Here is a 24,577-nt window from a genome sequence, read left to right as displayed (position 1 = left end):
GTCACATCTGACTAGTTAGCTAGCTAATCAGCAACAAGTTGCACCATTAATTGAAGGGGAGAAAACATTTTAAACACTTCCACCGAAAAAGAGAAAACTTCACCTTTTTCATTATTCAATTAATAATCACTCATCAAAAAACCCATAACTTATAAGTCAGTTGACAGATAAGCTGTCAGTGACAGACCACGTAGGTCAGTTGACGGGAAAACGACACATGAATGATAAATGATACTAGTAACAATAAACACACACACACATATATATGTAATAAATATAAAATTATTTCAACCCTTTTGTTGAAACATGAGCAAGAAACTCCTCGTCACGTTCAAATTTAGCCATGTCTTCCTCTGTCAAGTTCACATACGCTTCAATGCCACCACCTGACTTGGTGTCTTTGAAAATAATAACATTCTTGAATTTCCACGTTGGTGGTCCTGCCCATGTCGGATTGCCCCATCCAAAATCAACCTCGTAAACTGGAAACCTACAAATTGATGTAAAATGAAACCGCACTATCTCACCCTTCTCGACTGCTTTATCAATCTCTTCTATCTGTGGCAAAGTGCTCAATCCTTCACGTTCTCGAAGTTTCATAATAAAATCCTTGTCTACTTTGTTTAGCTCTTCTCTTAGATGTCTTCCTAGGTCGTTACACTCTCCTTTCTCGTTTAACGTTGGGAAAGCTTCACTATACAAGTAATAGTTGCCGAACGCAAATTCTGGCAACGGAGGCTCCATTCTTGGGCGTATGTTCATTACGAATGTTACTAAGTGATTCTTTTTGTTCACTTCTTCGTTTTCTTTTGTGGCAGCAATGATCCGGTTGAATATGAAAGTTGATAACGCTTCTATTCTTGAAGGAGGTTTCTGGCTTTCTTTGACCATCCTGGAATATTCTGTTCTTAGAGATTCTATTACGGATGCTTCAAATACGAACCTCTTTCCCACGATTTTGTGCTTCCCGATGGCTGAATTCGGGTCGGATCCCGACATGTCTTTTGGCGGGAAGAGTGAGAAAGATTGCAAGTGGGTTTTGATTGGTTCTGGTTCGCCACGTGTCATGGCAGCCCAGGCGTTGATGAACTGGAAGAAAGATAGCGCATCGCCGACCTTGTGGGAGACGCATACTCCGACGGCTATTCCGCCGCAATCGAAGACGTTGAATTGGACGCCTAGGACGGTGTCGACGATTTCATCCATGTCGTAGGGAAGCAGCTTGTTGACGTCGGCCGGAGAGGGGTTGTCGATGACGTCGCTGAGGCGGCACCTTACTCTGGTTTCTGCATAAGGGACACCCTCATCGTTGCAATCTACGAGTAACTTGTCGGTTATGAGTCTTCCGGCGAGCGGGTAGAAATGAGTTAAGACTTGAGACAACGATTTCTTGAGAACATGGGAAGCTTCATTGATCTTAAATTTGTTTGCGACATCATCGGCATTGAAGAAATAGACCATAGAATTGTTGATTTGCATACTGAGCTGGTCGAGGAAGGAGAGATGGTAATGACGAAGATGTTGAGGTGTAGGAGACGATGGTTTCACCATTTCTGTACACATTACTTCAACAACTTCAACACCCATATTTCTCGGTGCTGTTCTGATCCGTACCGTTTGCTTTAGGATATTGCTCTCACATGCACAACTCGTAGCTTCTTCGTATTATTCACCAGTATTAATGCTACACATATATAGGGAGGGAAAGAGACGGTGGGTAGTGCACAATTAATGTCAAGAGTTTTGACTTGTCTTTCATGAGCACCTTTTTTTTGTTTTGACCAGAAACTTTCATGAGCACCTTAGACTTATCTGATTTAAATCCTTCATATTTTATTTAGATAGATCAGATTTATTTTTTTTTATTTGTTTAAAATAATTATTTTAATATTATAAAATTTAAAATAGAGATAATCTCTTAACTATTTTTTAAAAAAAAATAGTTTTTTATTTAAAAATAATTAATTAAAATTTTAAATCTAAACCGTTTAAATCAATTATAGATGATTTAGATCTGATATGATGAGTTTAGAGTGCTCATCTAGATTATGGTTATCGGAACTGGTTCGTGAAGAGTGACTTGCGTGCACAAGTAATGTAGCTAGATGGATGATTTAGGTAGCTGTCAATTAACAATTAATGCATGTAGAGATGAGATGAGATATTTGTTTCCAAGTTGAGGAGACGATAGGTGGTTGGTCTCTGTCAATCTCTTATTAAATGTGCCATTATCTTTGACATTTCAACGCTTTCCTTGGTGGACTGGCCGGCCAAAGATAGAGTTTGATAGGTAAGATTTTGTTTTTGAAAGTAAAGATTGATCTGCTCTGCTTTCTATACACGGATAGATAGGTTATATTGTGTCCCTATTCTGGGATTAATTTGTTGTCCAAGCAAAAACAAAACAATAGCATATGATAATTATATATAAACGAAGAGCTTAAACCCAATAAGAAAAACATATCGAGTTGACAGTGTGAGCTTTGATATGTGTGAATCGGACTGGGCTTAACGTGTTGACTTCTATATTGTTTGCTTCCGTCGGTCTCTCGACCACTCAGCATCATAAAGTTATTGCATTTTCAACAATGGCTACCTTGGTTGTGACTGAATTTCCTTGATATTTGTATTATTTGAGTTTTGCGAAATTTCAATTTTTATTGATATAAATATATACATGTAAAAGTTCGTAATAGTTTTTTAAATAATAATGGTAATTCTTAATATTAATTTTTGGTTGCTTATGCTCAAAATGATACAAATGAAACTTTTTTTTGTTTATAAATTCAGAGTATCCCAAATCATTTTAGATTTGAGATTAATCTTTGTCAGACCGAGTACACTTTTTAGAATTTGAACTTGTGTTTTCTTCCTTTCAATGCCAGAAATGCCAGACTACTGTCATATCAACCAATAGCTTGTTGGTACATTAACTGAAACGTTTTTGTTCGGACAGGGGAATGAATGAAATTTGGTGAAAATTTTTCATTTTAATTCTCTTGATTAGTTGTCGTCATTTGGTTTCTTTCATTTTGCAAGTGACAATCGAGGCTGCAACTAACATCAATTGGTCATGGCCACTTGCTTTATGTTTGTAGTGATTAATCGATTTTCGACGTTGTTTCAAATTCCATTAATTTCATTTAGCTGTGTACTTAACTTTCCCATTCCTTACAGTTGAGAAATCCATTTCCTTTCCTCTGAGTCTGCATTTGGTGCTCAAGCAAATCTCTGGGCTCATCTCTAAGAATGTCACAATCTAGCAAAATTATCGGCATTTGCTCAACAGGAAAAAAGGACCAGTAATATTTGTGTTTCAAAATCATTTTTAAATATGTAATAACTTAGTCTAAACTCAATAAATTTTTGAGTTAAGTTGTATTCATCACTCTATAGTATACTTTTTACTAGTAGTACTTAGTCTCCTAAATTAACTTTTGTTCCATCCAAAATCTCAAAAAAAATTTCCAGTATCATTCAATATCCTCAATAATTTTTTTTATGTATCCCACGATGTTTTTAAATCGCACTGAGTATCTTAAATTCAGAATACTCATTATTACTGAGAAAGTACTTTAAGAGCAAAATTTACCAGACTAACTTGAAATTTATTACTTTTTGCGTGATTTTGCTCATCAAATATTTACTTAGTAGCAATAAGCACCCTATATTTAAGATGCCAAATGCTACTTAAAAATTACCACTGAGAAAATATTTGAGGAGCAAGATTACACAAAAAATTTATAAATTTGACGTCAGTATCGTAAAGTTTGCTCTTAAAATATTGTCTTTGTAAGAATAAACACTCTAAATCTAAGATACTGAGTGCTATTTAAAAAAAAATCTTTATTGTGTTAGATACATCAAAAATTACTGAGGATATTGGGTGCTGCTTAAAAAATATTATGGAATAAAAATTATTCTAGGAGACTAAGTACCACTAGTAGAAAGCATAATTTAGGGTGCTAAATATAACTTTAACTCTAAAATTTATTTTGGCCAAGTTATTCCATATTTAAAAATGATTTTGAAAAACAAATATCAGTTGTATTTTTTTTTTCTTGTTGAGCCAATGCTGGTAATTTCCTAAACGGTGATGTTTTTAAGAGATGAGCATTCGGTGGACTCCTTTCATCCCATCGTGTCCCACCAACCAAACATCCTCATTAACCCTAATTCTCTCAGTCCTCTGTCAGTCTCTTCATTCACAATCATCGCGAGATCATCATCATTTCCATCACTCTCTATCTTCATCGACCATCATCTCGCGCCCATCACTCAGACAATCTGATTGATTAAGTAATGAATATATTTCCTTTTTCTGGGCCAAAAAAAAAAAAACGAAGAACACACCTTACTGATACGTTTTGCACATCATTACTAAGTGCTGTTCTATTTTATGATTTCTTTTAAGGTTTATAATTAATACTCTTTTGGTCCTTAATATAAAATCTATTCAACTAATTTGATTAGAATAAGAAAGTTAGGTAAGTTAGTTAATTATAAAAAATATAACATGTTTTTTCTAAAATACCATAATTATCTTTCTTAATATCCTCCCGCCACTCTTACTTGATTATGATTAAACGAGTATCCATAGAGATAATTTAGGAAAAATCAATAAATTAAATATGAAAAATAAATCTTATATTTAGAACTAAAATTAACTCAACAGTTAAGTCATATTTAAAGGACCAGAGGAGTATTTTGTTTTGATTTTGTTTGAGTGCGCTTGTCATCTATTTTGATTAATATTACCTCCGCTCTTTTTTATAAGATCCAATTAACCGAAGTACATGGTTTAAAAAATCAGTTAATATTAGTTAAAAGTAATAAATATATAAGGAATGCTTTTTTTTTTCAAAATATAATGCCCTTATTTACAAGAGGATAGGTAAGAGAGAAAATGAAAAAGAATATGCGGACAAAAGATGATATAACTAAGAGTAAAACAAGCAAAAATACATTTAATACTCAAACAGTTTAAAACTAGCTAGATTCACCGGATAATAATTTAAAAAATTTGAATCTCATGGAAAAGATTATGAGAAGGAGTATACGATACTAAACATATAACAATTGAAGATTAACTGTCAGCCTCTGCCTCAATGGTAAACGGATGCGGCTAGGCTTCTAAATTAATCCTGCTTTTCTCCCAAAATGTGCGTTATATGTTCTTGAATGATGTTATATACTCCTCCGGTCCTTATTATAAGACCCCATTTGACTTTTTATTTGGTCCTAATTATAAGACCCCAATCTATTTTGTCTATTATATTTATGCATTTTTTTTCAAGATAATCCTTCTAATAATGATAGTTTTAGCCAATATACTTAATTAGCAAGGATATTTTAGGAATGACAACACTTATTTATTATAAATAACCAACTTAACTTACTTCCTTAATCTCCTCGAATAAGTCAATTGGGTCTTATAATTAGGACCGGAGGAGTATGTAGATAAAAATGTTTGGTAGGTAAGAATTAGATCAATTTGGCTTTATACCTTACGCGCATCTTAACATCATTTTATTGACTTCACAAAGAGCCTTTTCACATGTTATAATGATCATTAATTCCTAATTTTCTTTTTGGGGTATTTGTGTCATTCTCCAGGTGTTACGCTATAGAAAATAATGCTATTTAATTAACACATTTTCCTAAAATTATATATATACTTTTTTTTTTTACATTTATGCATATTTTCGATACCTAATCATCTATCTATATGCGAATGTGCATAGGAGATACTCTCTTGTATCTTTATCATAAGGACACCTTTAAAAGATATGGATAGCTTTTATTATAAGTCACTTGATGGGTGTTAGTTAAATTTTCCTAATACACAGTCTTATCTAAATTCATTAACTATGAAACGATCGAACTTTTTTCTTTGGTTTTCCGCAACACGTTCTCTGAAAAAATTACTAGAGGTTTCTAGGCAAAATGACAATGTAGTTCTGGCTCCTTTTTTTTTTGGGTTGCTGAGAGGTCTAAAGACAGTTGGATGTACTTTACTTTTCTCTTTATTTCCCTAAAATCTAGTACGTTTTACTAAAATTGTTTTCTATATTGCCAAAACTTGTATGTATATTAAACCAACCTTAGTTAAATTTGAGAAAATGAAAAAATAACTCATGCATATGCAATCCGTAGTGGTTATGATCTTGATCGGTTAATTTGAATAGGATCTATTAATGGTGTATGTTAAAAAAATAACCGGTGGCATATTGGCAAAGGAGGGTGAATGAGGAAAAACAAATGAAATTTTCAAGGATATTATTTTTAACACTTTTTTTTATTGTTACCGACTCATTATCAAGTCAAAAAAATGGATTAGATGATTTTAAAGTGTCCAATTTTCTTCACTACTTTATCGTACGGAGCACGCAACTAGCAAATAAGTTTATCCATTTAGCTAAATAACAACGGGAGAAAGACACATAAGAGCTGAAATATGAGGATTTGAAAAATGATCCCACGAAATGTCCATCAGATGTTAATATAAGAGCTAGACAAAATGTTCACTTTGATCCTACATGTAAGATATCAATTCATTTTACCTTTTTTATTTATAATTTTTTTCAAAATATCCACATTGATCACATATATTAAGAGCGTTCCTAATCAAGGCATAACTTCCATGCACACGATTAAAGAAACTAATTTTGGAAAAATTAGACAATTTGTTATAAATAACTAAATTAATTATCTAACTCTTTAAGAATTTTTATGAAACGATCTAAAAGCCCTTACTTGCTACAGGTGAAGTGCAATTCTTATTACTTTACAAAAATTTCATTTCAAAATAGTCCATTTCATAGAAATTAAGACATTTTCAAAGACAGTTTGGAGATTTTCATACTTCAGATCTTCCTCCTTAATTATACAACGTCCTTACTAAGATAACTACGCAAGCTCTGCCGTCAAATCTGACTTGTAAGCTAATCAACAAGTTGCAACTTGCAATTTGCGCCATTAATTAAAAGATGAGAACTTTCCCTTTTTATTTATTTAATAATTATTCAACAACCCCACAACTTTCAGTCGATGGACAGATCTAGACAAGCTGTCAGTGACAGACGACGATGGACAATAATACAAGAAAACTATGCGAGAACGATGATGAAATGATGATAATAATAAAGACCCATATAAAATTATTGGTGTAAAATTAGGTCAACCCCATAGTGGTAGAAACATGGGCAAGAAGCTCTTGGTCAAGTTCAAATTTGCCCATATCATCCTCTGTGAAGTTAACATAGGCTTCAATGCCACCACCGGATCTTGTGTCTTTAAAAGTAACGAAATTCTTGAATTTCCAGGTGGGTGGTCCTGCCCATGTGGGATTCCCCCATCCAAAATCAACCTCGTACACCGGAAACCTACACAGTGAAGTGAACAAAAACACCACCATCTCATTTTCCTCATCAATAGCGCTATCGGTCGTCTCTTCTCCATTAGGGTTCCATTCTCTGCTTTCTCGAAGCTTCACAATAAAATCATTGTCCACTTTGTTTAGTTCTTCTCTTAGCTGCCTTCCGAGGTCGTTACAATCTCCTTTCTCGTTTAAAGTTGGAAAGGCTTCGAGAGACAAGTAATAATTCCCGAATGCAAATTCTGGCAATGGAGGTTCCATTCTTGGGCGTAGATTCACTGCGAATCTCAAGTGAATCTTTTTGTCCCCTTCTTCTTTAGTGGCTGCAATATACCGGTTCAGTATGAAAGTTGATAATACTTCTACTCTTGAAGGAGGTTTTTGGCCTTCTATGACTTTTCCGGAATATTCTGTTCTCAGAGATTCTATTACCGATGCTTCAAATACGAACCGCTTTCCCACGACTTTGTGCATACCGATGAAAGAATTCGGGTCGTATCCCGACATGTTTTGGCGGGAAGAGTGAGGAAGATTGGAAGTGGGTTCTGATTTTTTCTGCTTCGCCCCGTGCCATGGCGGCCCAGCTCTTTATGAACTGGAAATACGACAGCGCGTCGGCGATCTTGTGGGAGAGGCATACTCCGACGGCTATTCCGCCGCAATCGAAGACATTGAATTGGACACCTAGGACGGTGTCGACGATTTCATCCATGTCGTAGGGAAGCAGTTTCCTGACGTCGGCCGGAGATGGATTGTCGACGACGGTGCTGAGGTGGCACCTGACTCTGGTTTCTACGTAAGGGACACCCTCATCGTTGCAATCCACGACTAAGTTGGTGGTTATGAGTCTTCCGGCGAGTGGGTAGTAGTGACTCAAGACTTGGGACAACGATTTCTTGAGAAGATTGGAAGCTTGGTTGATGTTAAATTTGTTTGCGACGTCATCGGATTTGAAGAAATAGACCATAGAATTGTTGATTTGCAGACTAAGCTGGTCGAGGAAGGATAGATGATAATGACGAAGATGTTGAGGTGTAGGAGACGATGGTCTCACCATTTCTTCAGAGATTACTTCAACCTCGACACTCATTTTCTTGATGCTTCTCTCTCTCCTTACCCTGTTGCTTCTGATTTATATTTGCTCATGGCAATTCTTCTTATCAGTACTTAATATAAAGATCTGATGGAATAGGATACCGCAGCAAAGAGATTAATTAAGATAATAATGAACAATATAGTTCCTAAATTTGGACTAATACAATTTTTGGTCTTGAGTTTGCCCTTATTTTGATTTTGATCTTTCACATTTTAAATCATATGTTATACTTCCTCAAATTTCTTTTCATTTAAAACATTGACTCTATAATTTAATAAAAATTTGGATTATTTTACTTCTTAAGAAAGCAAAGCCTATGATTTGAAATTTAAGGAGCTAAAATCAAAATGAGAAAAAACTTAAGTAACCAAAAATTATATTATCCCTTATTTATATCACTATGCACGTCCGCATCGTTTTCTTCTCGGCTTCTATCTAGTATTAATTATGATAGTATTTTATTGATTTCCATTTCTCTCTAGTATTTTATTATTTCTTTTGAACGATATATATGTATATATATTAACAATATGATTAGTATAGATGGATGATATTTAAGATATTTGTTGCCAACTTGAGAGACACATGGTTTTCGGTATCTGTAGTTGTTCGTTGGCCCCAAAAAAAAGGTGCCTGTCGTATTTTCTTGGAATGAAAGGAAAAGTATAACAATATCATGCGAAAGTAGTTGTTTTATAAATTACAAATGACAAAAAGAATAGAATGGAAGTTATATTTTTAAAAGTAATTTTGAAACTTTAGAAGCACGTGATATATTATTATTATTATTATTATTATTATTATTATTATTATTATTATTATTATTATTATTATTATTATTATTATTATTATTATTATTATTATTATTATTATAATAGTTATAGTTATAGTTACATAATAATACATATCACAAAATTTATATAAATTCCTTTTATCGTTCATCTAAATTTTCTTTTCTTATTTTTTTTCCCCTTTCTTATCATTGTTTTATGAAAAATTGTCCCTTACGTTAACGATTTAATCTTTTAGACTTTGAAAATATCTTATAATGAGTGTTTTTCATATTTGTAGTTTTTAAATGTTTAAAAGGTAAAATAATACACAGTACTTTAATTTTTTAGTGGTATAATTTTGTCCATTATGTTTTAAATTTGGTACAATCTCCCTTTCTTTAATTTATTTATTAGCTAAAGTATACATTTAGTTCTTTAATTTTATAAAAGGTTTTAATTTAGTTTATTAACCTTATAAAGTATATTTTTAATCTTTTAACCCTAAAATTGTCGGTCTCAAATTATGTTTTTTTTTTTTGTAACAATCGTGGTTGTTTTGAAAATTAAACTTAACATGTTAATATGTGAGATGTATTATTAACATATAAGATGTTAATATCATCATTTTTTATTAATATTTTTAAGGTTAAAGAACTAAAAATATACTTGTTAAAGTTAAGAGAATAAATGCATGTTTGTTGCAGCGTTTTGAGGGCCAAAAGTAATTTAAAAATTTAATAAGTTAGTTTGCAAATTTGAAAGCTGTTTGTCACAACTTTTAACCAATCTAACTTATGGGGCAAAAGCTACTTTTTTAAGCATAATTACAAAAACATCTAAAACTTACTTATAACTTATACACAAGTAATTTTTAAAAATTAAAAGACATTTTTGCCCTTATATTTATATTGTTCTTGTGCTTCTATTTGCATATTCCTTGTATTTTCCAATCATTTTTTAGTTATTTATGTTTGATACTCTCTTAAGTAGAAATAATTTTTAACATAACTTTTATAATATTTTTACTTTTTAATATTATCTTTCATTTTATATTTATATAAATTATGCAGAGTATATCATCCAATTAATTATATTAATATTATTTGCTTCAAAAATTTTCACATTACTGTGATTTCTAATTTAAATATATTTTTATTCATTAAATATAACTTCTTCCAATTATAGTAATTTAAAATCATTATATTTTGTAAATTCATATTTTTAATTGCTTTTCATTATTTAATAAAATTCATATCTATTTTCCTCATTCTACAAACTAAACTTACTTATCCAACTATAATCCAAATAACTTTTCTACTTTACAAACTAACTTTTATAAAAGTTAATCCAAATATAAATCATATTACCCAATCTAACTTTTACCTAATCTACGTTTCTAAAAGTTAAATTGAAAATAAGTTACTTTTTTACCGTCAATCCAAAGGGACCCTAAATTAAAACTTTCTACAAAGCTAAAAGACTAAAAATATACTATAACATTATTTATTTAAAATCACCTTTTTTCTTTTATTCATTTAAAATTAACAATTTTAGGTAACCAAATTATAATTACATAATAAATTGAAATATGAGTGAGATTGCATCAAATTTAATAAATCATTAATAAAATTACATCAAATTTAATAGATCATGGTACACCTGAAAAATAAGATCACCATGTAAACAATTTAAACCTCCTCCCCGTCATAAGGAATGGGAGACCCACATAACCATTACACACGCTCACCCTTGCTTAGCCACATGGGGTATACTAGCCCACAACCCATCGCCTGGGTGCCAGTCCAAGTATAAACTGTTAGCAAAATGCTAGCTCTTAAACTTAAGTTATACTTGCGAGGAAGAATTATAATGAGGTTTTTAAAAAAATGATTATTAAAAAGTTTTAATAATAATCTAAATAGTCTGTAATGACAAATTTCAGAAATGACAACTTTTAAAACTTGCTTTCTAATTATTTTTTTCATTATAATTCTCCCCAATTACTAATATTATCAGAAACGGACAAAGTGATTGAACGTGGCAAAGCACTGATTTGGTTCATGTGAAGCTGATGCGGCGAAGCATTGACTCAACTGGTGGGCCCTATTTGTCTTGAAAGCTAATGCCAATTGGTTTAATTTAACACCCATACTGTCCGGGTTTCTTAGCTGTTCACTAAAGCCCCATGTGATCCTCGGACCCTCCGGTTTTCTTGGTTCGTGATTAGAGCCTCGTGTGATACTAGGGCCCACCATAGAGTAGGCGATTATTATAGTGCTAATAATTGAATTAAGTCCAGGTCAAAAAAAAAAATTGAATTAGGTGTCATTGGTTTGTTGGCTCCACGATACCATGCATGTATAAATTGAAAATCGCCTCTTGCCAGTGTTCAATTGTGAGAGAGTTTGAATCAAACAAAAGTTATTTTTCGATTTACTCAATTGAACCGATTAATCAAATATTATTTTTATAACATTAATAATTAGGTGTATTCAGATGTTAGGATTTTTAAAAGATAATTTATACTTTGAATTGAAGGTAATGCCATATGCATTAAGTTTATTTCCAAATAGAAGCTATCACTTCCTGTTCCAAATATAAGATTTAGTTTGTTATATAATTTACACTAGAAACTAGATCCTATATTTAGGATTAGAGATAGTACATCTTTAAATTGCAGGCCTTTTTTTTTTTTTACTTTGTCTTATACCACTCTGTTTCTATTTATAAGTCAGTGGGGGGAAAAAATTTGTTTCAAAATATAAGTCATTTGTATGATAATAAATTAGCTTTTTCCAATTTTACGTATGTTAACTTAAATAAATGCACGGAGAAATAAAGTAAATATGGGAGAGAAAATAAAATATATTTTAATACTCTTTTTTAATAAAAACAAATGTAAAAAATATTAATTCAATAGATTTCTTGATTTGCGAGTTCAAGATACAAATGATTTATAAATAGAAACATATTAATAGTATAAAATACTAGTTTTAAGTTCAAATTATTTCAAAGATCTACTCTTTCCGTACAAATGTCAAATTGCAAATCTTCAAACACTAATATAGATAAATGACAAATCTACCAACATCTCAAGTTCAGGGAACAAATACCAGGAACAAGATCAATAACAAAGTAACAAAACAAGAAAAGAACAAACAACAAATATTACATACTTCTTTCCACCAAGCTAAATTTAAGTTTGCTAGCTAATACTCCTCATCGTCTTCCGAAAACAATAATAAAACTTGTCACTTGATAATACAACAGGCTCAAATAGGCCCTTTTTGTAGGCTCATTTGGGCTGAACTGCGAGCCCAAATTTTCCAAAAAGCAATTCTCTTTTTTCTCGTGAAGATTGACAAGGTTAAAATATTTACAATTTGACCCCAAAATTTTCCATTATTTATATTTATTTTTCACCGAAACAATCAATAATTCACGTCACGTCTACCAAACCAAATTTAGCAGAAAATCATCATCAAAATCCAGGGGATAAAATATATAAAAATTAATATCTATTAGCCAATTATACCTTGAGTCATGACGCTGACTGTGTTTATCTAGAACCAAAGAATGAAAGCTCAAATTTGACCACGAAACATTGTAAAATCCCCTTTAATTTAGATCCCGGTAAGCTTTGGTGACAATTTACGACCTTTAATTAAGGTTAAACATGCGGAATCTTACATCTTGATTTCGGGCGGATAGATTATTAGTATTGAGAGAATTATGTAAACGGCACGAAACAAAAAGATAGCGTTTACTTCGATCCTGAATATGGGGATAGCCATGTGTCGAGAGAGTTTCTTTAGCACGCTGTGACAGTGTTTACTTCAATCCCGAATACGGTAATTAGTTGAGATGTTTGCTTTAGTCTTATATGTAGAATGTTAATTCATTTTATCTTCTAAATTTACAATTTTTTTCAAATTATTTTTATTAACTACATATATATAGTGAGATTTTCATCAATGAGGTAATGATTAAAGAGGTGCATATAAGAACTTATACGCTTTTAACATAAATAATTAATTGAACTAATTTTTTAATATATATAATTTAATTATCTAGATGTTATATATAAAATTGAATGGAGTATAGTAGGTTAAGATTCTACTACCTTCGGCAGTTGACTGATTTGATAAAATTAAGGAAAGAAGTTAAGTTAGTTATTTGTAATAAATAGGTATTGTCTTTTTTAAAATATCCTTACTAATCAAGTGTATTAGCTAAAACTATAATTATTGGAAGGACAACCTCGGAAAAGATTGAGTAAATATGAGAGACAAAATGGATTGGAGTCTTATATTTAAGAGCAACATAAAAGTCAAACGGGGTCTTATCTTAAGGAACGGATATAGTATATTAAAAGGGTATTTTCTTGTATGTGAATTATTAGGAATGTAGGGATATTTTATTCATTTATTAACGATCCCCATATCGCCTCTAATCATAGACATCTTGGGGTTTGTTGTGAGTTTTTTTTTTTTTTTTGGGTTTATCAACCATATATAAAATGTTTGTCATTTTATTGTATAGCCATGCATGTTGTTGGCTTTCTCATGAATAAAGAATAAGCCATTAAAAGTTATTGCTATATTTCTATGTATATATCAATTTCATTTTCTAAACACCAAGCTGACTTTCTGTTCTACGATTAAATAAATAAAAAGCGACAAATAATTTTGAATTAAATTAGACTTTTTGGGTCCTCTTCGCCATTAACTATTAAGTTGAATGAGTCAAGCTAGACAACGACATATATATGAGGCCGAACTCATCAATAAACAATTTGCCTTCAGTACATGCCATGTATGCCAAGACAAGGAAGCAATAATACATATAAATAAATCCCTATTCATTAAAAAAAAAAAAGGGTAGCAAAAACATTGACCGAGAGCCCTACTGCCCCCAAAAATATTGACAAGCACGGTCTGTATAATAATTGCAAAATTTTTAAATAAATAGTCACTTTGAAGAGTAATTCTTAACAACAAAGATAAAGAAAATAAGAAGAAAAACTAGGTGAACCATAACTAGTTTGTGAATTTTCTGATGTAATTAAAGTTTGTTGATCATATAATTAAGTTGCCAATGTTACCATCAACTTTTAAGAGTTAACTTACATACATTAAAGTTTAACATCTATTTTATTAATTATAACTATAATTCCTTGAAACCACATAAAATATTTTATGAGAGATGCATATTGCCTGCACGCAACTGCATCAACGTGTGCCTAAAAATGTTTGATAATACTGAGTTATATAAGAAAAGGACAAAATTATAGTGACAGATCCGCATAGTTTAGTACTCACGATTCTCTTGATCTCTCGACGATAATATTATAGTCCCATCCATCGGAGTTTTTCAAGTATAAATACTGGCAATAAGGTGAACTGATTGGGCAATAAATCAGAAGAAAATACGAAAAAAGAGGAAAGCACTAAAGAAAATGAATTTTGAAGTTGAAGTAATCTCTAGAGAAATGGTGAAACCTTCGTCTCCTACATCCCAACATCTTCTTCACTACAATCTCTCCTTCATCGACCAGATAACTCCCCAAATCAACAATTCTATGGTCTACTTCTTCAGTGCCGGTGACGTCAGAAACAAGTTTAACGTCAACGAAGCTTCCGATGTTCTCAAGAAATCGTTATCTCAGGTCTTAACTCATTTCTACCCACTCGCCGGAAGACTCAGAACCAACAACTTAGTCGTCGACTGCAACGACGAGGGTGTCCCTTACGTAGAAACCAGAGTCAGGTGTCACCTCAGCAACGTCATCGACAACCCCTCTCCGGCCGACGTCAGCAAACTTCTTCCCTACGACATGGATGAAATCGTCGACACAGTCCTCGGTGTCCAATTCAACGTCTTCGATTGCGGCGGAATAGCCGTCGGAGTATGCCTCTCCCACAAGATCGCCGACGCGCTGTCGTATTTCCAGTTCGTCAAGAGCTGGGCAGCCATGACACGAGGCGAACCAGAACAAATCAGATCCCACTTCCAATCTTCCTCACTCTTCCCGCCAAAAGACATGTCCTCAGGATCCGACCGGAGTTCTTCAACCCTCGGGAAGTACAAAATCCTGTGCAAGAGGTTCGTGTTTGAAGCTTCTGTAATAGAATCTCTGAGAACCAAATATTCCAAGATGATGGAGAACGTTCTAGAAGGCCACCAAAAACCCCATTCAAGAGTAGCAGCCTTATCAACTTTCCTCTGGACACGATTTATGGCGGCCACTGAGGAAGAAGAAGGGAACAAAAAGATTCACTTAGTGGGATTCACAGCGAATCTTCGCCCAAGAATGGATCCTCCATTACCAGAATATGCGTTCGGCAACTATTACTGGTATCTTCGAACTTCTCCGACGTTAGACGAACAAGGAGAGTGTAAGGATCTTGGAATACTGCTAAGAGAAGAGCTGAATAAGATCGACAAAGATTTTATTGTGAAGCTCCGAGAAAGCGGAGGATGGAACCCAGTAGAGAACAGAGAAGAGATTGTTAGAGCAATTGAGAAAGGAGAGACTGTTCTCTTAAGTTTCACATCATTGTGTAGGTTTCCAGTTTACGAGGTTGATTTTGGATGGGGAAATCCAACTTTGGCAGTACCACCTGCGTGGAAATTCAAGAATTTGGTATCTCTCAAAGATACCAAGTCAGATGGCGGCATTGAAGCTTATGTAAGCTTGACTGAGGATGACATGGCTAAATTTGAACGTGACGCGGAACTCCTTGCTCATATTTCAAATAAGCTCTCTTTGTAGGCTCATTTGGGCTGAACCGCAGAGCCCAAATTTTCGTAAAAATGCTCTTTCTTGTCCAAGCCCCATCCAAGGATTTGGGTGGTCCGTCATCGAAGGTATTAATTCACATGAAAATTGATGAAGTTTAAAATATTTACAATTTGACCCCAAAATTTTCCATTATTTATATTTATTTTCATCGAAACAATCAATAATTCACATCATGTCTACCAAACCAAATTTAGCCGAACATTGTCATCAAAATCACAAATAAACATGGGATAAAATACGCAAAAATTACTATTTATTATCCAATTATGCCTTGACTCATGCCGCTGATTGTGTTTATCTAGAACCCAAGAATGAAAGCTCGAAATTGACCATGAAACATTGTAAGTTCCCCTTTAGATCCCAATAAACTTTGGTAACACGTTAAGACCTTTAATTAAGGTTAAACATTTGGAATCTTACATCTTGACTTCGGGATAGATTATTGGTAGAGAGAAAATTATATAAATGGCACGAACAAAAATAGTCAGGTGTTGGCATGGGCTATAGGGATAAGATAACTACGTGTCACGAGCGCTTCTTTGGCACCCTGTGATAGTGTTTACTTCAATCCTGAATATGACAACTAGTTAGGGTGTTTACTTTAGTCTTATCTATAAATTTTCAATTCATTTGATCTCTTAAATTTAAAATTTTTTTTTCAAATTATTTCTGTTAATTACTTATATGTGTATATAGTGAGATTTTCGTAAATGAGGTAATGATTAAAGAGGTATATATAAGAAACTCTACACTTTAACATAAATAATTAACTTAACTAATTTTTTTAATATTTATAATTTAGTTATCTAGATGTTGTATATAAAATTGAATGGAGTACAGTATTTAAGATTATATATTAAAAGGGTATTTTCTTGTATGTGAATTATTAGGAATGTAGGGATATTTTACTCACGATCACCATATTGCCTCTGATCATAGATATGTCGGGGTTTGTTGTACGTTCACCTGTCAAAGAAAAATTAGAATTTTTTTTTGTTTACCAACCATATATAAAAGGTTTGTTATTTCATTATATAGCCATGCATGTTGTTGGCTTTCTCATGAATAAAGAATAAGCCATTAAAAGTTATTGTTATATTTCTATGTACATAATAATTTCATTTTCTAAACATCAAGCTGACTTTCTGTTCTAATATTAAATAAATAAAAAGCGACAAATAATTTTGAATTAAATTATACTTTTTGGGTCCTCTTCGCCATTAACTATTAAGTTGAATGAGTCAAGCTAGACAACGACATATATATGAGGCCGAACTCATCAACACACAATTTGCCTTCAGTACATGCCATGTATGCCAAGACAAGGAAGCAATAATACATATAAATAAATCCCTATTCATTAAAAAAAAAAAAAGAGTAGCAAAAAATTGACCGAGAGCCCTATATTGCCCCCAAAAATAATTGACAAACACAGTCTGTATAATAATTGAAAATTTTTAAATAGATATTCACTTGGAAGAGTAATTCTTAACAACAAAGATAAGGAAAATGAGAAGAAAAATTAGGTGAACCATAAGTAGTCTATGAATTTTATGATGCAATTGAAGTTGGTTGATCATATAATTAAGCTGCTAATGTTACCATCAACTCTTAAGAGTTAACTTACATACATTAAAATTTAACGTCTATTTTGTTAACTGTAACTATGGTTTCTTGAAACCGCATAAAATATCTTATCAGACGCATGTTGCTTGCACGCAACTGTAGCAACATGTGCCTAAAAATGTTTGATAATACTGGGTTATACTAGCTCTGGTTCTTAATATAAGAGCTCATTTAATTTTTATTTTGGTCTTAAATATAAGATCCTAATCCACTTTGTCTCTCATATTTATCTTATTTTTTTCAAAATAATGTTTGTAATAATGGTAATTTCAACCAATACACTTTATTAACAAGGATATTTTTTAAAAAATAATACCTATTTATTACAAATAACTAATTTAACTAATTTTCTTAATATAATCAAATTAGTCAACTAATTGTTATATTAAGAACCGGAGGAAAGTAATAAGTAAATGTTCCGCTGAAGACTACATAAGAAGAGGACAAAATTATAGTGAGAGATCCACATAGTTTAGTACCCACGATTTTCTTGATCTCTCCACGATAATATTCTCATCCAACGGGGTTTTACGAGTATAAATACTGGTAATAAGGTGAACTGATTGGGCAATAAATCAGAAGAAAACACGAAAAAAGAGAAAAGCACTAGAGAAGATGAGTGTTGAAGTTGAAATAATCTCTACAGAAACGGTAAAACCTTCGTCTCCTACATCCCAACATCTTCGTCACTACAATCTCTCCTTCATCGACCAGATAACTCCCCAAATCAACAATTCTATGGTCTACTTCTTCAGTGCCGATGACGTCAGAAACAAGTTTAACGTCAACAAAGCTTCCGATGTTCTCAAGAAATCGTTATCTCAGGTCTTAACTCATTTCTACCCACTCGCCGGAAGACTCAGAACCAACAACTTAGTCGTCGACTGCAACGACGAGGGTGTCCCTTACGTAGAAACCAGAGTCAGGTGCCACCTCAGCAACGTCATCGACAACCCCTCTCCGGCCGACGTCAGCAAACTTCTTCCCTACGACATGGATGAAATCGTCGACACAGTCCTCGGTGTCCAATTCAACGTCTTCGATTGCGGCGGAATAGCCGTCGGAGTATGCCTCTCCCACAAGATCGCCGACGCGCTGTCGTATTTCCAGTTCATCAAAAGCTGGGCAGCCATGACACGAGGCGAACCAGAACAAATCAGATCCCACTTCCAATCTTCCTCACTCTTCCCGCCAAAAGACATGTCATCGGGATCCGACCGGAGTTCTTCAACCCTCGGGAAGTACAAAATCCTGTGCAAGAGGTTCGTATTTGAAGCATCTGTAATAGAATCTCTGAGAACAAAATATTCCAAAATGATGGTGAACGTTCTAGAAGGCCACAAACAACCCCTTTCAAGAGTAGCAGCCTTATCAACTTTCCTCTGGACACGATTTATGGCGGCCACTGAGGAAGAAGAAGGGAGCAAAAAGATTCACTTAGTGGGATTCACAGCGAATCTTCGCCCAAGAATGGATCCTCCATTACCAGAATATGCGTTCGGCAACTATTCCTGGTATCTTCGAACTTCTCCGACGTTAGACGAACAAGGAGAGTGTAAGGACCTTGGAATACTGCTAAGAGAAGAGCTGAATAAGATCGACAAAGATTTTATTGTGAAGCTCCGAGAAAGCGGAGGATGGAACCTAGTAGAGAATAGAGAAGAGATTGTTAGAGCAATTGAGAAAGGAGAGACTGTTCTCTTAAGTTTCACATCATTGTGTAGGTTTCCAGTTTACGATGTTGATTTTGGATGGGGGAATCCAACTTTGGCAGTACCACCTGCGTGGAAATTCAAGAATTCGGTGTCTCTTAAAGATACCAAGTCAGATGGTGGCATTGAAGCCTATATCAGCTTGACCGAGGATGACATGGCTAAATTTGAACGTGACGTGGAACTCCTTGCTCATGTTTCTACCACGGGGTTGAAATAATGTTACACTATAATGTTATATTATCTCCGATCCTAATTATAAGACCTCGTTTGTAGTCTACAAACGATGTCTTATAATTAGAACCGGAGATAGTATATTTGTAGAGCTTAATTGGGTTCTCATTTTCCATTTATGCAAAGTGTATGTGTTCTTGTCAGCTGCCCACTACTCATCTGTCATTGAGAGCTTACCTGTTAATTTGTTGGTTGAAAGATATGGGTTTGTTTTAAGACTATAAAAGGCTACGTTTTGTTTCTTAAACAAAATGTTTACTTGTTTATTTGAAAAATCAATTTGTTTTTATAGGCCTGTAACGCAACTTGTTAATTTGCCGGTCACAAGTGGATATCATGTGGCGCCCAGCAGGTTATTATTTTAGCAAAGTCAAGATTGTAATTAAGTTGAGTCCAAAAAAAGATTGTAATTAAGTTATTTGATTACGTATAAAGTAAATATATAAGAGTAGTAGTTTTATCTAGTAAAATAAGATTAGTGACTTAATCTGCAATGTATCATAGACCACTATTCCTAAACTTGAGGGACCACTTAATCTAGAAATTTCTTTGGCAGTCTCTCTCCCATACAAGCATCTTCTTTTTATTTGAAAGCCACTTCATAATGCCATTCCTTCCTTTGATGTTCTAAGGTAACATCATCTCGATGTCTCAGGATCATGTCTTTTTGGATGTCAAAATGATGAAACTTTAAAACATCCCATGCCCTTATACGAAAGCAGTTTGGCTTGGATGCTTTTTAATTAACTTGTACAACATGTCTTTTGCTAATTTCAAGTGTTCGCTTATTAAGCTGATAATTGTTATTAATCTTACAAGGATGGAGAAACTTGGACGTTATTAAAAGGTATTATTATACTCACAACATGTTGTGGCTAAGTAGGAATCTAGCTTTACATGAAGGAAAAATCAAGCAGCCAACTTCAATTTTACAAGAAATAAAGGGTTTCATCGCTTTTTCAGACATTGCTTGTTCATGGGAATGCTCTCACAGGGATGTTGATATCCATAATCAAAGTATTACTAAAGCAGTAGTCTCGAGTATCAAAATGGTGGACAATTATTCTCTAAAAAAATAAAAAGCAAGAATAGGGACTTGCATTGCAATATTACAGTCTCCTTACATAGAGGGATATAGCATCAATTCCTCCTCTAGAAAGAGAGACACTAGTAGGACTTGTGTTCTGTAGCCAGTGTCTCAGAGCAATTCTTCTTTGGATAAATAGTTATGCACGTATCATCTGTTGGAGTTAAAGTGTTATAGTAATATGTTTACTTATTTATTGGAACAATGTGTGTGTGTTTTTTTGCTTATGGTGCAACTTGTTTGATTAGCTTACAAGTCAAATCTTCTATTGCACATTATTATTGCAGTTAATATCATCTTTAATCCATGAAATTTCAGCTTAATCATTTTAATTTTGGTTTCTGAAATTTGAAAACTAATGGTTTTGGTCTTTAAAACATTGTCTATTTTAAGAACAAAAAATCTTTAGGCAAACCAAAATGAAATCAAATTTTAGAAACTAAAACTACTGATTTCAAATTTTAGAAATCAAAATCAAAATGAGATCAAATTTTAGGGACTAAAGATAATATTAACCATTATTATGTTAGCAAAAACCTACGTCCAAAAGTTGTAATCAATCTAATACGATAAAGTATTAAAGAAAATCGGGATATTTGATGGCAAAAAGAATAAAAATCGGATACTTTGATTTTCTGTCTCAATGCAAATTGAGGATGGTTGTGGGAAATAAAATATTACTACAATAAAAGTAGAATATGCTTTTCCCCAAAAAAAAAAAAAAGGATAGGCAGATTTATTTTTATTAAAGAATACATATAGAGACCTCTTTTAAAAATTATACTATCTCCAGTTCTAATTATAAGAGCTAGTTGACTAATTTGAGGAAATTAAGGAAAGAAGCTAAGTTAGTTATTTATAATAAATAGGTGTTGTCTTTTCTAAAATATCCTTGCTAATCAAGTGTATTAGTTAGAACTACCATTATTAGAAGAACTACATTGGGAAAAAATATATAAATATGAGAGACAAAGTAGATTAGGGTCTTATATTTAGGACCAAAATAAAAATCAAATAAGGTCTTATATTAAGGACTGGAGGTAGTATTACTCGAACATCTCTTCTATTATTAAAATTATCTTTCCTGCGTAGGGATTTTTAAAGTGGCTGTTTCGTGATAGCAAAAGATTCTGAGAAGGAAGGACTTTCCATAAATATTCCAAGGAAAGAAGTAGCTATATATAGGAGGAAATGCAATGATCCAATGGGAAATTTCTAATTTTGAAGAAAAATATTTAAAATAAGTTGAAGAGCATGATGGTCTTTTTGAAAAAATAATTCGATTTTTGTATGATTTGACTGTTAATTAACTATCTATTGGTCTTCAAAACAATAACTCTAGATACTTTATAGTCATCAATATTGGTTCACAGAGGTCTTTTTAGTGAAATTTTACCTAAAATAAATGCTATCATTCCATCTATTAGCTTATTAAATGACTCTCGCAAGACAGGTATACGGCTAATTATATTCATTGTGGTGCGGAGAATCCATCAATGGACATATTTAATAATATCTTTGTCAAATACCTGTCTTCTATTTAAGATTCAAGAAACAAGACATTATCCCCATTGGAATTTGGATTTTTCAGGTTTAATTTGAACAGTATGAATTTAACTTTTTAATTTATTTTTAAAAAATTATTTTAATGCATACAAAATCTAAAATAATATAGATAATGTAATCTTATTAATAAATTGTTAGTTGAGATGGTAGACAGTCTCACTCCCATAAAAAGAAGAACAAAGTTTAAATCCTCATAAACACATTTGTTGAGACGACTTTAATCTTAGGGGGTGTTTGGAAGCACTTTTCCACAGAACAAGGCAAATTCCTCCATATATTTACTCCATACACCGTAAAAGCACCTTTAAAACCATGGTTTTAATCCATCTAATTAATTAGTCCCCAGGTTATTAGCACCAAAACTTTCTCCTCAAGGAAAATGCTCATCAATGCTATATATATGTGTAAGTCACCAAAGCGACCATCTCATTGTTTCCCCCCAAAAATTTTCCAAAAGATCCCGTCTTAATATGTACTGCACGCAACTTCGCTCTTGATCACATGTGGACTAAAAAACCATTACTAATATTGTTGATATTACACGAAAACTTCTTCTTCTTCTTTTTTTAATAGGAGGACAAATAATAGCGATGTATAAATAGTGATGATAGAGTAATGAATTGTTTGGGTGGGGCAATAATAAAGAGAAGCACGACAAAGAAAAATGAGGCCAGAAGTAGTGGAAGTAATCTCTGCACAAATCGTGAAACCTTCGTCTCCTACACCTCAACATCTTCGTCGCTATAATCTCTCCTTCCTCGACCAGATCACTCCCCAAGTCAACAATTCTATGGTCTACTTCTTCGATGCTGCTGCACAAAAATTCGACATCATCGACATCTCCGACCGCCTCAAGAGATCGCTATCTCAAGTCTTAACTCAGTATTACCCACTCGCAGGAAGACTCATGGCCAAGAACTTAACCGTAGAGTGCAACGACGAGGGTGTCCCATACACAGAAGCCAGAGTCCGGTGCCGCCTCAGCCACGTCATCGACGACCCTTCTCCGGCCGACGTTGGCGAACTACTTCCGTTTAAAATGGATGAAGCCGTTGACACAGTCCTAGGTGTTCAGTTTAATGTCTTTGAATGTGGCGGAATGGCCATTGGTATATGCATCTCCCACAAGATCGCCGATGCACTGTCTTACTTCCAGTTCGTGAAGAGCTGGGCCACCGTGACACGCGGCGGCAACCCGGAACACATCACGACCCACTTCGAATCATCCGCACTCTTCCCGCCAAAACACATGCCGGGATACGACCCGGATTGTCTCGTCCCGAAGGAAAAGATCGTGTGCAACAGATTCGTATTTGAAGCATCTGCAGTAGAATCTCTGAGATCAAAATACTCGGAGAAGGTGGCGAAGAACATTCTGGAAGGCCAGAAACCACCTTCAAGAGTTGAAGTATTGTCAACTTTCATATGGACGAGGTTTCTTGAAGCCACTAAGGGGGAAGAAGAAGAAGAAGAAGGAAGCAAAAAGAAAAAGATTCAGTTGGTGGCATGGGCAGCAAATCTACGACCAAGAATGGATCCTCCATTACCAGAATATGCGTTCGGCAACTATTACTGGCCGATGAGAACGTTTCCAACGTTAGACGAGAAAGGAGAATGTCATGATATGGGAAGGAAGTTAAGAGAAGAGTTAAATAAGATGGATAAGGGTTTTATTGCGAAGCTTCGAGAATGTGAACAGTGGAATCCTCAACAGAAGAAAGAAGAGATGGTTAGATCAACTGGTGGTGGGGAAGAAGGAGAGATTGCCGCGTTTGCTTTCTCTTCATTGTGTTGGTTTCCGGTATACGAGGTTGATTTTGGTTGGGGGAATCCGACGTGGGTGGGACCGCCAACGTGGAAATTTAAGAATGTGGTTACCTTCAAAGACACTAAGTCAAGCGGTGGCATTGAAGCTTATGTTAGCCTCACGGAGGAGGACATGGCTAAATTTGAACACGATGAGCAACTTCTCGCACATGTTTCTACTGCGGGGTTAAAATGATGTTTTACTTGCTCTGGATTTATCGTATGGCTTGGTTGTTTATTTTAGGGTTTACTGTACTATAGTCAATTGTCCACTTTCATTTGTCAACTATATAATAAGTTTCTTGATGATGGAAAGTCATAATCGGCTTTACTTTGTTTGGTACTAAGGAGTCAAAAGTCTAATCTCCCAAGAAAGTGTTATAAAATGTTTACTTGTTAATTTGAATCAATAATGTAATTTTGATTAGGAACTTGTTGGTAGAATGATTAGGTTACAAGAGTTTTTTTTTTGTACTACACACAGGTATTTTCCG

The 24,577-nt window shown here is 33.7% G+C and overlaps 5 protein-coding genes across 5 annotated transcripts; 2 read left to right on the top strand and 3 right to left on the bottom strand.

Moving 5' to 3' along the window:
* Window positions 1-282: 282 nt before the first annotated feature.
* LOC114735490 (vinorine synthase-like) lies at window positions 283-1,587 on the bottom strand. Its single transcript, XM_028923187.1, has one exon. The coding sequence runs from the start codon at window positions 1,585-1,587 to the stop codon at window positions 283-285; it is 1,305 nt and encodes a 434-aa protein (XP_028779020.1).
* On the top strand, window positions 800-19,743 carry LOC114735496 (vinorine synthase-like). Its single transcript, XM_028923193.1, has 2 exons — window positions 800-869; window positions 18,941-19,743. The coding sequence occupies exon 2, from the start codon at window positions 18,993-18,995 to the stop codon at window positions 19,608-19,610; it is 618 nt and encodes a 205-aa protein (XP_028779026.1). The 5' UTR covers window positions 800-869; window positions 18,941-18,992; the 3' UTR covers window positions 19,611-19,743.
* On the bottom strand, window positions 7,175-7,639 carry LOC114735489 (salutaridinol 7-O-acetyltransferase-like). Its single transcript, XM_028923186.1, has one exon. The coding sequence runs from the start codon at window positions 7,637-7,639 to the stop codon at window positions 7,175-7,177; it is 465 nt and encodes a 154-aa protein (XP_028779019.1).
* On the bottom strand, window positions 7,818-8,345 carry LOC114735488 (vinorine synthase-like). Its single transcript, XM_028923185.1, has one exon. It carries the CDS (start codon window positions 8,343-8,345, stop codon window positions 7,818-7,820), a length of 528 nt encoding a protein of 175 aa, XP_028779018.1.
* LOC114735495 (vinorine synthase-like) lies at window positions 7,891-24,510 on the top strand. Its single transcript, XM_028923192.1, has 2 exons — window positions 7,891-8,412; window positions 22,958-24,510. The coding sequence occupies exons 1-2, from the start codon at window positions 8,388-8,390 to the stop codon at window positions 24,277-24,279; spliced, it is 1,347 nt and encodes a 448-aa protein (XP_028779025.1). The 5' UTR covers window positions 7,891-8,387; the 3' UTR covers window positions 24,280-24,510.
* Window positions 24,511-24,577: the final 67 nt, after the last annotated feature.

The sequence above is a fragment of the Neltuma alba genome, unplaced genomic scaffold, assembly GCF_004799145.2.
Source record: "Neltuma alba isolate B1F8T4 unplaced genomic scaffold, ASM479914v2 tig00013210_pilon, whole genome shotgun sequence".
NCBI classification, from domain to species: domain Eukaryota; kingdom Viridiplantae; phylum Streptophyta; class Magnoliopsida; order Fabales; family Fabaceae; genus Neltuma; species Neltuma alba.
The sequence above is the reverse complement of the archived record's forward strand: the minus strand, read 5'-3'. Positions and strand labels throughout refer to the sequence as shown.